General features: G+C 33.5%; 1 protein-coding gene across 7 annotated transcripts in view; it reads right to left on the bottom strand.

Annotated features, from left to right (window-relative positions):
* Positions 1-19,056, bottom strand: part of LOC145303481 (lamin-B1-like) — a 101,924-nt gene that overhangs the window by 50,788 nt on the left and 32,080 nt on the right. The window contains exon 1 of one of the 7 annotated variants that reach the window (XM_080144846.1): positions 18,598-18,623. The exons of the other annotated variants lie outside the window; for them this stretch is intronic. Within the exon in view, the coding sequence (XP_080000972.1) occupies positions 18,598-18,608 (11 nt within the window). The 5' untranslated portion in view covers positions 18,609-18,623. Of the gene's footprint in view, positions 1-18,597; positions 18,624-19,056 lie in introns of those variants that run through there. 7 annotated transcript variants of the gene reach the window in all.

Genomic DNA, 19,056 nt, shown 5'->3' with positions numbered 1-19,056 from the left:
AAGTGTTCCATGTATAAAAAGAAACACAAACTGAGCCCCAACTAAAAATCAATAATTATTGGAAGTATTAGATTTTAAAAGCGATCCAAAATTAGAAACAAGCTTACTTTAAGATTACAAATAACTTGCTGTATCTACCCAGGAAGGCTCGGATAAATATGAACATCTGTTTTAAACTTATATAAATGACATACAATTTGGACAAACAAAAAATGTAATTTATAGAAGGCAAGGTAACAAACACCAATGGAAACAAGACGCGGGAATGAGTTTTGTAGTTTCCATCTTTGTTTTTCTTTATTTTATACATAATTGTCACAAGTGTGGTTCAATGGAAGTTCTGTATAATATTTCAGAAAATATTTCAATCTTAATTCAAACAAATAGAGAAAACCATTGTTGTGAGAATAGTTCAGCCTAAACCGAGATAAATTTAAAGGAAACAAATTAGAAATTTGTTTCAAAGGTTTTGTTTTTAATTATAGTACCACTGCCAATGTTTGTTTATCTACAGGGTGGTCAAAAAGTCAGGTTACATGTTAAAGGTAGAAAAAACAATATGATCCATTATAATCTCTATTCGTTTAATATTATTTGTTTAAATATTTGAGTGTAATATATAAACTTTAATTTTAAATCTAGATTTATGGTACTTAAATATACGTGTATTGCTAATATCGTTTTTCTTTAAAATGTTACCTGACTTTTTGACCACCCTGTATATCTAACTATTTTTTTACTCTAGGTATGTTATAACATTTTTTTTTTGGGGGGGGGGGGCTCTAGGTATGTTATAAATAGGGCTATGACAAGAGAATATTCTTTTTATTATTTTGACTCGAGTATATATATCTTATGTTTTTAGATAAAATGATGTGATTTTCAATTTCTATCTTTCCCTATCCCCCATTTTTCCATCCTTCTCCCCAAACTCTTTCACTTATGTAATACATTTAGTATAACCATCTTTTTTAAATGCAAATGTGATTTTCTAAATTTTAGGTATTATACATCCAAAGCAACAAACTGAAGACAAAAAAATGTACACTGGGAGTCTAATTAGTAATTTTGAACTTTTAGCTGGATATAACCAACACAACTGCCCTTATCTTTTATCTATTGCATAAATCTCAAACGTCTGTGTGTTTGTGCATACGTTTTTGTGTTCATATGTCTAAAAATTTTAGTCAGACCAGGTCAAAACCGGTTTCATGTGAAAGAGCAATCCCTCAGACACATAATATCTCAAAATTGGAAAAAAAGATTAATTCTGTGCTGGTCAACTGGACCATTTCTTGCAAGGAAGGGGGGGGGGCACTTTTCGCGGTGCCATTTTCACAAGGTACGCACGTGTAGCAAACTGAAAGCACGTTTAAAAACGTTATTCTAAAGAGTCATGACACCATGTTGTTGTAGTCCAGTGAGCAAAAGCGTTTGTCAGTAACACTTTTTCTCTTCTTTCCCGTTTTAGGTCTACCGCAACTAATCTCTATCTTGATTGAAAGTAAAGTTGTTTTGATTCATTTATTTTTGGGGGTGGGAGAAGTTGTCACCTACTTCCGGATCTTTTCTGGGGGGTTGCTCAATAGAGTTAGCATAGCAGCTGTGTCCAAACCGAACTTCATGTGCACCCGGGCAATGCTGGGTATCCATGCTAGTTTATTATATAAAGAAAAGGTGTGTATTTGTATGTCTGCTAAAAACTTGTCATTCACATCCAACGGGGTCAAAACCGATACCATCTGAAAGAGCAATGCCAAGGACGCATATGTAAAAATGGGGAGAAAAAGGTAAATTATTCTGTATAGAAATAGAGTTTTAAATGATTCGTGGGGGGGAGGGGGGGGTCCAGTTACAATCGTCTCTTTCTAAATGATTTTAACTACTACGCATGCGTCAGGAACTCTCCTGAATTCATTTAACTACAAGAATTTTCACCGCGATTTCGTAATCAGCACAGTAGCCCAGTGGATTAGGACGTGGTCTCATAACCATTAGTTTCAAGGTTCGCATTCATCTGTCGGTGGTTTTTAAAAAAATTTTTTAAATTAGTTTTAAACAATTTTGTAATTTTAACGTCTAATTATAAAACAATTTCGTTCTTTATATTTTTTTTTTTATCAGAGGTGTAAATCAGCTGAAGATAAAAATTTTTATTTAAGAAACAAATTCCAATCCAATTACAATTCTTTAATTAAAAAAACAAACAAAAAAAAACAAAAAAACTTTCATTTACAATTTCTAAACAGTTTTGCTTTTGCATTTAAACAGGGTGAAGATTTTTCAACTTTGATTTATTTGGCATTTTTTTTTTTTTTTTAAATCGGTTAATCAAGGGTTACGCCAATCACAATTTTTTTGACATCGTAACTGCTAATTTGTTTCTTTTAACTGAATTATTTTGTTTGTTTTCGTTGTATCAGACCGTAAAGTGAAATCTTTCTAGACAAGCAGCATTAACTAAATTTTTCTCAAACTGGTATATAGATATCAAAAAGTGCTCAATAGCTTCTCTTTATATCCCTTCCGTCGAAATATCTGGTGGGGAGGTTATCACTTTTTTTTTTTTTATTTGGCGATTACATTTGTGTTTTATCCTTTATTTTTTTTTAAAGTAAGATTACTGTATCTTATTTTTGAAATTGTTGTAGGCGTATCGACGTTGACGACCAACTGAGAGTTGCCATAATGAAAAAGTGCTCAATATCCTTATTATAGCAGATGTGTCCAAACAGAGCTTCATGTGAAACCAGGCAACGCCAGGTATCAATATTAGTATAATAGAAAAAAAAAAAGCTAGCAGGGTTATTAAAGCTATCTCCTTACCTCTAGCTGTTCGTTTCTTTTTCCTCCTCCTTCTTCCCAACTAATTTCTCTATCTCTAGCTTAACACAAGCTTTCCTTTATAGAATAAACTAGAGGGCGGGGGGGCGTTGCCCGGTTGTAAAAAAAAAAAAAAAAAAAAAAAAAAAAAAAAAAAAAAAAAAATGCATGCCGGGTGCAAATTTGCATAACTAAAGTTAGTAACTGAATGCTTTTATCAATAAGCCCACGTGAACACAGATGCTATAACGTAGCAAAAGTAGCTATTTAAAACAAAAGAACGTATTCACGAATCACGCATGCATGGTTTGCAAACCACGTCAAAAGCAAGGTTTTTTTTTTATCTGACCCCTCCTTCAAAAACAACATTCCAACAGAAAATAATGGACGATTTTTTCCAATTTTTCAATATTTTTTGTCAGAGATTGCTCTTTCTAATGATGCCACAGTCGTGCCTGCATGATGCGGATGAGAAGTTTTTAGTGGACATATTAACACACACACACACACAGACTAATTTAATAGATTATAGTAATGAGTGCGTTTTTTTTTGTTTTTTTTTAAATTCCAAATGAGTACATAACACTAAAAAAACGACCCCCCCCCCTGGCGAAACCTGGTTCAGTTGACTCTCAGAATAAATTTTTTTTCTCTCTAAATTTTGGATATTATTAATCCATGCCAATGCTGATCAAGAATATGCCAGTTTTATGAGTTTTATGGTTAGTAGTTTGAGACTTTCAGCTGGACATACATACAACTGCCCGACATTGCCCGGGATTAAGTGTAACACAGCTTCCATTCCATTCTTTCATGAACATAAAAAACTATGCGATTTAAAAGGCATCTTCAATAAAATTAAAGCATCAAAGTAAAAGATAACCAATCAATGAAGGTAAGGTTCAGTTTAAATATTATGAAAATATATGGTAGTCAAGCCTTACAGAAGCTTCCGTGTTTCAACCATGTAAGGAATTGTCAGGCTAAAATGCATGTGTGTGTGTGTGTGCATTTATTTATTAATGAGCATTATTATATAGAGTTGTATATTTAGTATCAAACTTTCTTTATACAAACATTTTCGGCTACACACTTGCAGACATTTCAGTTCTTCCAGTAAGGTCAGATATTTGTGTTCCTTATCAAGGTAAAAAAATAACTGCGCATTTATTTTAAGATTTGAACAATGCTTATTTTAACTGACGATGCTTCAACACCATATAGCACTAAATTTGGATCACAAAGAGTATATGTGCATATCGTAAAGACAGCATCTCCAGCGGACGGACTTTTTGGGGGGGGGGGGTGCTGAGCAGTTAGCGGTTTTGAAGTTATACTATAATGAATGTCACATCTTCCTCTTTAGTTATAAATAAAACGCCATGAAAATAAAGCCCTTGACAAAAACAAAGATTTAAATTAGGCTAACCCTAACCCTGTCAAATCGTTCATGATTTAGTGTTATTTTACACTAGTTGTAGACCTACCCGGGATGTGAGTAGCCAATGGGGTAAAAAAAAATTTTAAAATGAATTTCCCAATCCGAGGAACCGTGACCTCTCGCCTTTGTAAAGAAAGAGCAGGACACAGTTTTTTTCCTAAGCCCCCAATCAGTTTTAACGAAGTCAAAATGAGAACAAGTATGCATGTACAACATTATACTCACGTTGACACACCGGTCCTTGTTAGATCAAGGAAGTTAAGCAATGTTGAGCATGGTCAATACCAAATGGGTGACCATTTGGGAAGGTCAAGCGCTGTATGTAGGTGGACGTAGACACCGCCCTGCAAGAACTGCAAAAAACCTAACACTGTCATCTCACCTAACAGATATAATTGCGACTGGGCTTGTAAATTTCACTCACATGAAATTTCCTTCTTAATAAACCAGTTCAACCTGCCTGGAGTTACTGACACTTTGGCTCAGGACGTAGGGTGGGTGAGGAAGGAGATGAGAAGTTATTCTTTGTTGAAACAAGGAAAGCCATCTATAACCTACCTCATTTGTAAATGTATTTTAGTAAACATGTAAATTAGATAGTAAAATAATGATAGGCAGTTTTAAATATCTATAATGATAATACAGAAATTAATAGTGTTATTTTTTAGTTATGCAAAGAATTTCTTAAGAGATATGCCACAGTTTATAAATTTTTTATTGTAATACTGGTTGTGGGTTGTGAATACATCGGTGACAGATTTTCTTCCATATATACCTTTATTAAAAAATCTTCAAAATTTAAAGGAAAAGAAAAGAAAAAAAAATAGTCTTATTAAAAAGACACACACACACACACACACACACACGATGACAGTGAATATAGACAAACCCAGACAGCTACCCTCCTGTAGACGGAAGGAGACACCTTCACAACTGTGGAAGAATTTTCACCAGGAAGGGAAAGTATTTGAGTAAACTGATACTTTTTACATTGATGATTCATCCAGTTTCTTCCACTCCTCCCCTGCTTGATCAATGTAGCAAGAAAGAATGGGTAAAAAATGCCATAAATCACTTGGAAATAGAATGGCACCACCAATATCATTTAATACTTAATACAAAAAAAATGAAAGCTATCCAGTCTTGAAATTTTTGTAATTGGTGTTATATAAACAGGAAGGATTTATCAGAAAGGAAGAAGGAGTGAAATTAAGTTACCATCCTCATAATAGTCTGTTTTTGAATTTAGTCATCCTGCTTCCTAGATCAGTGTTTCTCAGAAGTTCCAATGGTTTTGCAAGAACAAGTGAACTCTAAATGTTTAAATTCGCTTCACAATTACACAAACAGACACTCTTACAGGAAATATCCATAGTCTCAAGACTGAATGAAGCCGGCTATTTAATCATTAAATTAAAAAAAATTTTTTTTATATATATATAAAATCATTGGCTGTAAATAGCTCCTAAAACTTTCAAAGTTAACGAGAATTTGCTAAAAGATAACTTCCTATTCTACATGATTCGGAATTCTCTTTAATTTCAAAGCATCAGAAAGTAATTCATTTTATCCCCAACTATTAACAAAAGATTAAAATATCTCTTTAAGAAATTAAATCCCTTGGGATGAGGAAGGGGCATAATTAAACTTTTTTAAAATACGATTAAAAAAAGAAAAAGAAAAAAAAAATGTTTATCGGGCACTCGCATTTTTTTTTTTTTTTTTTTTCAATAAATATTTGATTAATAGCAAAACAAAAAATTTAGAAAGGTTGGTTACCACAAAAACGGAATATTAAATATTTTCCTTCTTTAGAATAACGATGAAAAACGTTGATAATTTTTTTAAAATTTGGAAACTATAAAATGAAACGAGAGAGAATAAAAGAATTTTCCCCAGACTCCCTTGAAATTGGATCCCTTGTTTAGAGCATGAGTGGACATCAACGCATTTGCTAATGCTACATTGTTGATCCCTTCAGACGCTTAGAAGGAAGCAATTGAGGTCATCAGTCAACCAAATAATTCTACATGTACTTATATCAAGGGAGGAGGAGGGGAAGGAGGTACTGAAGAATTTCACTTTTACACACCTCTCTCCCAAGCCATTAAACATTTTTTTGTGAAACAGTAACAGAATGAATTTACAAAGACAATGTTGGTATCTATATTAAATAGATAAAAGAATGTTATCTCTATATAATTCGTATTGTTTCTCTGTATCACAGATTTCCAGTATTGCTAGACTGGCAAGTGACTGGAGCTAAGATTGAAACTTGACAGTAGACTATCGCTGTAAATAAACAAGCAAAATCTTAATGTTTACATAGACACATGCAGTTGCTGAGAGTGCAGCATTTGAAGAGCTTTGCATTTTATCGTATGAATCCGAAAACTCTATTGCTGACATTAGTTTCCAATATTTTTCCCGCCAGAATTCTTTCTAAAAAGACATTATGAGAGGGACCACGTGAAGGTTACCAACATCACAAGTGAAAATAATTTTTGTAGAATGAACTGGATTCGAACTTGGGAAACCCAGATAGTCAGTCAGTGTCGTTAAACCACTAAACCACTGTCACCTCCCGTATTATATTGTAAGCAAAAAGCATCTGATAGTCCTACAGCTTCAGTGCAAATTAATTATGAAGCCCCACTCTTCCCACCAGGCAAGTAATGCATGTACAGATACAGGATCACAATTCAGACATCTACCTAAGTGGTATTTCAGAGCACCCACCACCATCCACCCATCTTAAGGTTATTATTAAAAGTCATGCAATAGTAGACATAAAACCTAAACACCTCACCTACTGCTACGTATAGCGTAGACTATTTAAGGACATAAATAATATTCTCAAATAAAATCTGACTTCAGCTGGGATCAAAGTGTAGTATGTCTTCATACTACACTTCCTCTGTTCAGTCAATGAAGGAGAGATCCTTCTTAAGAGGCAATTTTAGTTTTTGTACCAATCCAGAGTATCTCCCCCTTAAAAACACCATAACCCTATGTAATTGTTCTTGTGAGGAAACTAGATTATTTTCTATATTTAAGAATTATTAATGGCGACCAGTATAAACTAGTGATAGGACTCCAATTTTTCCCCCCAATTCCAATACAATTACCAATTCTGATTCTATGTCTTTATATTTAGCTATAAAAGATGTTATTTTTCACAATTACCATAAAAAAAAACATGTTAAATGTGCAGATATTTTCTCAAACATATAATGTGGGCGATGATCTATCAATTTTAGTTTTAGAAATAGTTTAAAATCAATCGATATTCATTTTTTTATCATTATTAGCAGTGGAAGATTTTGCTTTAAACAAAATCCAATAAAAAAAAAAAGCCAATTAAAAGAATCGTTTGTGGCATCAAAAAACAGGCACATTTTCTCCGATTCTGATACAGATTTCAATACCACCAAGAGTCCATTCACCCCCCCCCCAATTAATCATCTCAACACCACTATAAACATTTTTGAAAAAAATTACTATATTAACTTTCTTGCAAAAATCAGAAAGTATTATAAATGGCTCTAATAAAGAGAACGTGCCTATCTCATTGAAAAAAAAAAAAAAAAAAAAAAAAAAAAAAACTTGAACAAATGCTGCCTATTTAGAAATACATTCACATGATTCATTTTATTGTTTAGTGTTTTAAATAACTTTTCTAATTCAAGAATTGTGCCAATTAAGTGATAAGTTTAAACAATTGTTGAGATTATTTTTAATTACATTTGTAATGAATGTCATTTTCTTAGCCTTTTTTTCTGTACCAAAGAGTCACTGCTTCAAAGCCCAAAAGCCACTTTGTCAGATATATGGAGAGAAATATCTTAAAGATTGGAAACAACGGTTGAAATTGAACAGAATTTTATTTAAGTTGACGGCTCAACAAGAATTCGTTAAAAAAATTGGACATGAAAACGATGGTGTTGTATTCAGAAAGAAACTCTGCTCATGGAAATTCCATTTGTCACCAGGTACACACACAATGAAAGGAACATTTTTATTTATAGTGGTTGTAGCTAGAAGAGTTTTTGCTTCTATTGATTAATGCATTTTAAAAGATCCTATTTGAAAATCACATAACTTGTTCCCTTTTTGTATTTACTATTGGGTAACCACCCATGAAGGCCAACAGCTATTCGAGGATACACCATGACCATGAAGGCCAACAGCTATTTGAGGATACACCATGACCATGAAGGCCAACAGCTATTTGAGGATACACCATGACAGTACGATGAAGGCCAACAACTATTCGAGGATACACCATGACCATAAAGGCCAACAGCTATTTGAGGATACACCATGACAGTACCGTGGCTACGGAGAGTAAGAAGAAGGCCGATGCATATGACAGCGTAACGTCACGTCCTGATTAAATTGTAGCTATAGACAGCTTCTAGTATTCAACCATGTGGTCACGCTAATAGGCAAAAAAATATGGCTACCAACGTGTTACCGATTGTCCATGTATGTTCTAAAGAGAAAAAACAATTCTCCATTTGGATAATAATTATTTTAATTGCACATTGGGATAATTTTAATCTAACAAAATATAGTAAGTGAACTCGTTTTTGAACCTTTAATTTCTATCGGAGAAAGTTGAATATTTCATTTTATTTATTTATTTTTTTTTTTACTGCAAAACAATTTTTATATATTTTTCAGTCCGTTCTTTTCATAATAAATAAAACTTTTCACTGAGTATTTCCAAATATAGTTAGCATTTTTCACGGAAGTTTTTTTTACGATCGGTGAATTTTCAATATTTTAGCATCGGCATAATTTATGTCTTTGAAATATATTTAAAACTTCAAGTTTTTTTTTTTTTTTTTATAATATTTTAACTAAATAATTTACATGACAGGTCTGTTTTACTATACAAATAGATTCGAAAAGGTTGTCAAAAAAAATATATAACAAATAAAATATATCGATAAACATTGTATGATTTTCAAAGCGATTACGTTTTAAAGTGAGTAAAACCATTAAAAACCTTTCCAGATAGGTAGAAGAGTAACTCATCTTGCCTTTGATAACATTTATTTGTTATATATTTGTTTTTTGATAATGTTTTTGAATCTGTGTACAGTAATACAAACCCAAAATTTAATTTAACTTGGAAATAATATTTAAAATACATATGCGTACACTGCACAAGCACCTTTATTATCATAATAATAATAGTAATAATAATAAAAAATGGTGTAGATGACATCGACTGGTGCCACTCCAACTAGTTGTGAAGGGTTAGGGGGGGATGGAAAGACAGAGGTGGGCGAGTACTAACCAAATCTCCACTGGAAGTGTGCAGTTCAAATTTGGTACCTTGAAGAGACATTTTGTCACCCAAAGCCGAGGAAATACCAATGGCCGATGTCAACGAGAAATAAGTGACCACAGCTGTTGCGATAACATGCAATAATCTGCACAAGTGGTCAAGAGGTGGAGAACACTGGAAATCTGGGGAGACTTGTTGTCACTTGGTCTCCAGGGAACACCACAGGTTACTGCCAGTGATCGATCTCTGATGATGACGTGCGAGACAATATGCTACACATTTTGATGAAAAACATAGGGGGGGGGTAAAAAAATGAACATGAATAGAAAATCAAAACTTTAAATATAATTTCTGTATTTAAAGTAATAATTATTTAAATATTTCAACATAATCTTGTGGGCAAAATCCAGCTTCCCAATAAAGGGCACTCTGGATAGGAACAAAAATAATCTTAGTCATGAAAGATTTCTCTTCCACTGACCGAGGACAGAAAAGATAAAGTGTAGCATCGAAACATGCTACACTGTGATCTTGTTCTGAAGACCAAAAAATATTTGTTTAATGTTTCTTTAATTGTTTGTTCCCTAAATTCATAATTCAGTTTTATCAGTATTAAATTGTATATTGCTTTAAGATTACTTAATTTTACATAGGCAATATTTTTACTTTATATTGAATAAAGTTCAGTTTCAGTATTAATCGAACTGTGTTCCTTTTTCTTTTTAAAAAGGTTTTATTGCTTTTTTTCAAATGGCCCTCATATAGTACTGACAGTTTGACAAATCTTACCTACATTGCCTGCAGACATTTTTCAGTTAACAGACCTTCCTCTTACTCTCTGTGGCCGTGACAGTACTCGCATTTATCAATGAGTTTCATTTTGATTACTTATAGGACATTTAAAGTATTTAACATTGTATTTGAAGGAAATCAAGTTTTTATCTGCAGAGAAGCAGTTTTGTGGTAAGGTGTTCCACAAGCAGGAACATGTAGGGAGAAGGGAAATTTTTTTTCCCCCTCATTGTGGTAGCAATATGAATTATTACTGTGAATGTTTTACAAGGAGGAACCAAAGGTAGGAGCTCAGCCGAGCATTTTCTATGGAAAAGAAACTGATAATGCCCCTTACATAAAAAGAGGACTGTTCTCACTAGATTTTGTAGTTGTGTTCGTCAAGGTAGGAAGCAATGCTCCCTACAACATCTCCCCAGGTGTGGCAATAATAATCCATCTTAAGATGTATCTGACTTTTTTTATTGGTAAAAAGGATTACATTTTGAATCGGGTACTTTCTGGAGCAATAGAATAATCTAAACATTGTCTTCTATTTTAAGTTTGGAGTGAAAGCCCTAAAAAGCTTAGCCAAATGAGGGGGTTTGCTTCAAGGAGAGCACCCTTCATTTTAATAGAGGCAAAATGAATGTGAACATTGCTAATAAGAGGAGAGGAAAGGCTTGGTTTTGCAAGCTGTTGAACATAAGCCACTTTTACATGTGTGCATTCGGTGCACAAAGTTAAAGAATTGGCAAAATCTTGATTACTAGTGTTCTTTGAGATTCTACCACAGACAATTTAGCCACTTGCGTAAATGTCAGCAAATGATCTTAGAATATGATTTGGGAGATCATTAATAAAAATCTGGAAGACTATTGGCTCCAGAATAAATCTTTGAGGCACACTCTCATTGATTTAGTGTGTTCCTGACCTCTATCCATCAATTATAAACTTACCCAAGAGAAAGAATTGCCAGATATTCTATAGCTAGCCAGTTCGTCAAGCAACCCTTTATGCCAGATACCATCGATAAGCTTGGATATGTTAAAATCTTATTGCTTTAGAAACAAAGATCCAGTTAAGAGATACTTACAATCAGCACAACAGTTTGTAGAATAAAATCTGTATTGTCACTTTTAAAAAAAAAATTTTTCTTTTCTTTAATACAGCATAATCACGTTAACACATTCTCGTTAGTTGAGTGAAGTTGAGCCTGGTCAGTAGTAAATGAATGACTAGGTGCTGTATGTGCTCTTAACATCGTTTCAGGTTGTCCCAGACTTTGTGCCACTGAACTCCGGTTGAAGATTGTGCAGCTTTAAGACTAATCCATACTGGGATGTGAAGACTGATCACCAGTATTTTTAAATAATGGTCAGTCTCACAAGGGTTCTCAAATAGATAGAAAATATTTCTCTTGTGCAACAATTGTATAATTTTGTTCACAATAACTGGGGTGTTGTCTAGGTTTGCATTAAGATTCCCCGATACGTTCGGCAACGATATCGATATATGTATATCAATAAAAATGCTGTCAGTTTTTTTGTTTGTTTTTTTTTTGGGGGGGGGATCAAGAAATTGGTTCTGATCAAAGAATGGAGTTTATTGCAAACTTTCTTGAAAAATTTCACTATCAGATGTTGAGATTAACTTAGGGCTGTTAATGAAGGTTGAAACAGGTCTTATATGTTTAGTATCCAGTTAATAATAATAATAATAAACACTTCTCAGCAATTCTGACTTAAGCTTTATAAAATGTGTAAAGTCTTATTTTCAGCAGGTGCGGGCAGTGCTAAAGGCGGCTTTGGATTCAGAACACCTATTCTGGTGATGATCATTAACATTCTCCTTCCCTAGTTGAGACCAAAACAGATACTACACTATGAATTATTTGTTTATACTATACAATTTAACAAGTAAGGCTATCAAAAGTGTGGGAAGTGAAGATGGACTATATCATTTAAGCAATATTGCATCCTTGTACCCGTTTTACAAATACTTTAATGGTATGCGCTCTGACGAACTTATAGCACTTTTGTCCTCTTAACATAAATACTCCCAACAAGCAGCAAAATCCGTCATTGCAGAAATTTCTAGATGTCAGGGTTAGCCTTCTATTATTTATTTATTTATTTTTTTAAACTTCTAAACTTTGGAATTCCCACTTAGTTTCTTGCTGCCCTGACTGTAGAAACATTGAAATTTAAATGTAATGTAAATAGACATCTTGCTTCTCAACTCCCTACACAGTGTCTTGTAGACAGTCTCATATTGTAGTTCCTCACATCCAAATGGCAATATGCCTTGGTTGGAATTAAATTTAAAAAAAAAAATCTTCAAGACATGGTAGCAACACATGTAGGGAGAAGGTGTTGTATGGCTGATTATTTTGTTTCTGCTGAAACTTTTTTTTCAAGAGAGTATTAAATCCTCGATATCAACAAAGATATTCAGATGACACAGGACACATTTTTCCTGAATATAGAGAAACTTTCACAATAAAAATTCTAGAGCTATCCCAATCAGCTCCAGAGTATCAATACATTCTAGGATGGAAAAAAGCACATTAGGTTTCTGAGCTTAGATTTGGTCTTGAATGATCAGAAGATCCAAGAGGGATCAGTAGACGAGAACCAAAAAGATCAAGCTTGTGACGTATCTGTCAGCATAATATACGCAAATGGGTTTATTGATATAATCAGCTCATAGGTAAAGAAAAAGTTAAGACAAGATCTTACCATCATAATCAGCGTTTGTTAGAAAAAAACTAACCACTCTATACTGTGGACAATAAAGTTATCACAGATGTGGATGTTGGCAAAAAAAGATGAATATGATGTGTACAACGGCTACATGGAAACAGCAAGAGATCTTCGATTGAAAAGGTCCCTACCACATGGAAATCCGTCCTTAATGTCAGCACAGATTCTATGTCGGTCTTGAGTGCCGTGCTTTGAGGTCATATTAGAGTAATCTGTAAGTTCTAAGACATAGAATTTGATGAGCAAATAACAGTTTTGCATAGGAATATTAAATCAGGTTTGGTCTTCTGTAAATGGAATTTGACCTGTGGAAAATTGGAATGTAGACCCTTCGTATTGGGAAAGGATACCTGGTAGCAGAGGTCCACATTAGTTGAGCGACTGATTTTGCATTATATTTTGTTTTTGAACATCTCATGGCCAAAATTAGATGTGGAAGAGATGAGTAAATGTGGCGAAAGCAGAACACAGAGGGAGAGTAAACAAATTATTTTTGTATCTGTCATATGGCATCAAGAGGCCTCATTTGAAACTATTGCAGAGTCACAATTTCATTAACCAAATGTCAATACAACAACTGACATTATGCACTTCTTTAAAAACTCTTTCATCTCAAATAAGATATATTGCCACTTGTAACTGAGTAAAGGAGTTGAGCAATGAGATATCTGTTCATATTACATTTTAACCATAGCAGGTTAGTATACTCATGGAAGCAGGAAACTCCAAAGTTTTTCCGTCTAAGAAGAAACTATTAGAGTAAAAGGCTTTCTGGCATTTAGGGACCTCAGTGAAGAGGGAGGGGGGAGTTACTGCTTGTCGGAAGTATGTATGTCAAGGTGACAAGTGCGTAGATTTCAGAGAAAATTCGATTAAAGTACTTATAAAACAGGCACAGGATGCAACATTGCAATGATGGGACAGAGGTTGGAGATTGGCTGACAGTGTAGAAACTGCACCTGCTGATACGCAGTCTCCTCGTAGGTTATTTAAAGGTTTGAGCCATGAACAGATAATGCTAGACCTTACCTCCAGTATCTTTATTTGTAATATGGTAACAAAAAGATAAAATAAAAATTACTAAAAACTGTTGCGTACCACCCACATTAACCTCCCCAAACAACAAATTAGCTGTAGTGTTATTGCATTCAATCAAACGATTTTCTCCAGAAATGAAACAAATGTTTTTGTGTACCTTACTTTTTTTTTTTTTTTTAATATTTTTATACTACTAAGCTTTACTGTCTAAGTAAATACTCAAAAAGGTTTTTCCCTTTCTGTAACTTGATAATGTAATAAAATAACTTTATACTTTATCTTAACTTATTCTATGTCATATTTTACAATGAATTATCTATGTATGAATAGTTAATATCTTAATTTAAATGAAGATTTTCGCATTGGCAATGAAAAATGTCTTATAAGATTTTAAACTTATTTCATACTAAAAACATCTGACCAGTTAAGCCATCTACTCAGCTATTTTCTTTTTCATACTAATGAAATCACTTATCCAGGCCTAAAGGACACTCAAGGATAAGGATTTAAGAGATCCTTAGTTGGATTATGAACAATACTTTGAGAGAATTGGAAGCTGGTGAAAAGTGATGGATGGGTTATGGTTTAGATTGTTTGAAAATGTGGGGTTGTAAAGCCATTTAAATAAAAAAAAAAATAAACACAAAATCACAAATTGGTTACTGTCTGCTTGTTGTACCCCCTCATACAAGTTAAGTAATTTTACCATTTCTGGTGCTCTTATTTCCATTTAACTATTAATAAACATAGCTATGAAAGTGAGAGTACAACTGGGCTCCAGTCATTGGTTTCGGTTACATTCATAGAGAGAACACATCTTCTACCACAACAGAAGACTTCCCTTTCTTCCTCCATATCTTCCTTCCTAGTGTTAGGTGGAATTTCCACTGAATGAGCTTAACAGCTTCTCATCTGTTGGACACATTGTGAAGAGACTGCTTCTCTACCGATTACCACTTGGTCATCTCTACATTCAATGCCAACAAAATTTTGTCCTGAGAGGAGGACATTTGAAATGTTATGAAATTTTTTATTTATTTTATTTATTTTTTTTTTTAACTGTTTTTTGTTTTTGTTGTCAAAGTCAAAATTTTCGCCAATAACATGGCTTTATCAAGGGGAGGATGGTCAAAAGTTTTTTTCTTTTTCTTTGTATATTGAAAATAAATATTATCAAACAGAAAGCAAAGTTAAAAAAAAAAAAAAAAAAAAAAAAAAAAAAAAAAAAAAGCTTTTGTCTGAACTTTTTCACTGATAACCTGGATCAAAGTTTAGAATGTAATTAATCAGGAATATGTATAAAACTATACAGAACCGGCATGTTGGTCTGGGAAGGAAAGTCAAAAATGCTCTTTGAACATTTCCATTAAAATGCTCCTAGGACGTAGCATACAGCCTGCTATGACAACCTTCATTCATACAAAGGTGTAACAATAATGAATAGCAGGTTTCATGGAAATCCTAATACGAAATATAGTTAACACGCAGGCTGCCTAGTCGTAGAATACATTGAAATGTATTTTAATTTATACAGATCTTGTATTTATTATTACAGAGCCGATTGCTCTCACCTCCTCCCTGGCATGACCTGGCCGTAAAATGCACTTAAAATATTTTAATTTATGCAGATTTTGTATTTATTATATTGTATCCAATATATAATAATAAAAAATATTTGGGTGTCATTAGCTAGAATTCAAACGTAAATATTTAGTGATCCATCCGTAGTCCTTATCATTTGAGCTATCAGCAGATGGATAAAAATTAAGCGACTAACGTATAAATGTATATTTGTGCATGCATAAAAGTACAGGTTTAGTCAATTTACTCCTGACAATTTTTTTTTTTATTTACCAATTTGATCCCATAGCAACTATTTTTACCGCTTAGAAAACCAAATTGAATTTGTTCCACAGGTTCAAATCCTCTATTTATCAAGTTTCAAGTATGTAGACTAAAAATTGATAGTTTTTTTTTTTTTTTTTTTTTACATGGGCATCCCCACTTATCAAGACCGAGAGGCCACTCGAGGATAAGGGTTAAAGAATGTACAGTAGAAATTGGACAATATAGTGACCGTTAGTAATGCAGATTCGGTAAATTTGTTAACTCATATGGAACGGCTCATCAAAAACTTGTTTACGTTAGACTTGAAGACAACCATATTATAGTCAGCTGGAAAGCAGAAAAACGGAAGACAATTCCATAGGCATGCAGTTCTAAAAAAGGCTTTGCTCATGGAATCTACGCTTAGGTTTAGGCACAGATAAAGAGTGGGGGGAATTATTGATAGTGTTTTCTGCTAGACAGGTGTTTCTTGTGAAAGTTTGGCGAGGGGGACTATAGGATGGAGCTCAGCCGAGCACCTGCCACAAAAATAACAATAAAGCAGAGACAAACTTGCAACATCTCTTCTGTGAGAAAGAGGTTGCAGGGAAGAGAAAAGGACAACCCCCACAAGGCTACAAAGTCTATTTTGAACTCTATCAAGGCAGGATAAATCCTTTCTAGCAGCTCCTGCCCAGATGTGGCAACAGTACTCCATCCTTGGACGTACCTGGCTCTTATATAGATGGAGAATTGCATCAGCAGTGAGATATCTACTGGATCAATAGAAGGATCCTACCATTTATCCAGCGGCCTTGATAACGGATTTAATATACGTGTTCCATTTAAGATCAGGAGTAAAGGTCAAGTCCAGAAGTTTGTCAAAACATGAGGCCTCCCCAAGACGAGAGCCATTCATTTCAATTGATGCCAGATGGGGATCAGAGCATTGATGATGTAAAGATAAAAGCTTGGTTTTAGATGCATTAAAAGTAACAAGCCACCTCTTTCCCCATTGTACCACTTGCTCAAGATCAGAGGAGAGAGAACTTGGTCGTTTACGGTCTTAGATGTGCTACCATAGATAGTAGTGTCATCAGCATAGATGTCTACGAATGATGTAAGGATGTGATTTGGAAGATCATTAATATAAATCAGGAAGAGAGTTGGGCCCAGGATGAACCCCAGCATTAATACTAAGAGCTTCTGATTTCTGCTTATCAACCGCTACTCTTATGAACCTATCAGAGAGAAATGATTTAATAATTGAGAAGACATTTCCAGCTATACTGTAGCTGGAGATCTTGTGAAGTTAACCTTTATGCCATACTCTATCAAAGGCCTTTGATATATCAAGAGCAATTGCCCTAGAAAGGTTGCCTCCGTCAAGAGACTTGCTAATCCTATGAGATACAACTGTAACCACATCTGCTGCAGATCTAGCAGAAGGGAAACCATATTGCATGTCACTAAGAAGGTTATTTTTGCTAAGATGGTTGATTACTTCTCTATTTAACACATATTCCAGCAACTTACTCATGACGCACAGGATGTACTGTGAGGGAGATGAGCGATCACCTGAATTCTTAAATACGGGGCATACTGATGAGATTTTCCACGGTGATGGGAAGCAATTCTCCTTAAGACAACGTTTTAAACAGTTTGGTAGAAACAGTTCCGCACACACACAAGGTTACATACATATATAGATGCATGTGTTAGAATCCTTTTTATCCTAAATGCTACACAATGCAGAAAATATGCATAAATAGAACTGAGCATAATAGTAAAATGAAACCAACCATCCAAAAAATGAACAATGAAATTAGTTTTCCAAAGGAATATGCAAATTAACCTTTACAAAGTCGCTTGCATATCCATGATTTAAGTATATTAAGTCCATATTAATTTATAAATAGAAAAAGTGAGCTTTTAATAATAACGTCTGATGAACAAAAACTCAACTTTATAAGTATATAGATTAACAAAGATTTTGATAAATTGATATTTTTCCGGATTGTGCAAAAATTAGTTTTTCTTTTCTTTTTGTTTTTTTTTTTTTCAAAAAACCCAATAACATGCAGAAAATAGCAGTTTAATAAAAATTCTATAAAGATAGTGTTCTTTGTATTTTAAATATAGAACTGATCCAAAAGAGATAAATTAATACTCAGAAAGTAATATTGTGCTACATAGTTCAATACAGATCATAAAATGTCAATGTTAACTCAGATCAAGTTTGGGAATTTGAAAAATGAAGATAGATATGTGTGTGTGTGTGTGTGTGTGTGTTGGGGGAGGGGGGGGGGTGAATTACGATGCGGACAAAAACTTCACCTGCCATTCTTTAGGTGTATCAGAATTTTTGGCCAAGTCGCTATAACAAACATTTGTTTGAATAGACACCTATATGTCTATCAGATTATAACAATATGAAAATGTAATTTAAACCCGTAAATTTTATTTCGATAAAACGAGCAAAGACCACATTTTAATATCATAAAAGCTTTAATAGAGAAATAAACAATTTTATTTATTTTTTGCTTGGATTTCTTCACTTAACGTTTCACGGAATGTCGAACAAATAACACGAATTGAATCTTATGATATTTAACTGGCAAAACATCACTTACCTGTTCCACATGACTAAGATATGCTTTCTTTTAATCTTCCTGTATGAGAATTTATTCATATTTATGCATTATAATTTATGTATTTTTTAAAATGGAAGGATTTTTCAACCACATGTCACGGTAAATCGTATCGATAATACTAGTTTATCGTCCATTAAAGAAACCAGATGTTAAGATTCTCACTTTGTTATCTACGGAAGCCTATAAGTGTAAAAAAACACTAATTCAGAAACGTTAGTAATCTCGATATGGGATTATATTCCTTCAAATTTTCCACTTTTAAAGGGAGATAACTTATCGTCCTTTTTTTACTGTTGGCTTTTTTATGCTATCATACATGAAAACTGGTATCTTTTATTTTTGGATTTACACGGATTACAGATTAACGAGCATAGTAAATGTAATATTTTTTTAATATCTCAAAGAAATACCTGATTTTTTTTTTATTTATACTATAAA

This window comes from Euprymna scolopes, chromosome 19, assembly GCF_053919585.1.
Source record: "Euprymna scolopes isolate OS-2025 chromosome 19, ASM5391958v1, whole genome shotgun sequence".
In the NCBI taxonomy this organism is placed as follows: Eukaryota; Metazoa; Mollusca; class Cephalopoda; order Sepiida; family Sepiolidae; genus Euprymna; species Euprymna scolopes.
This window is presented reverse-complemented; position numbering and strand designations above follow the sequence as displayed.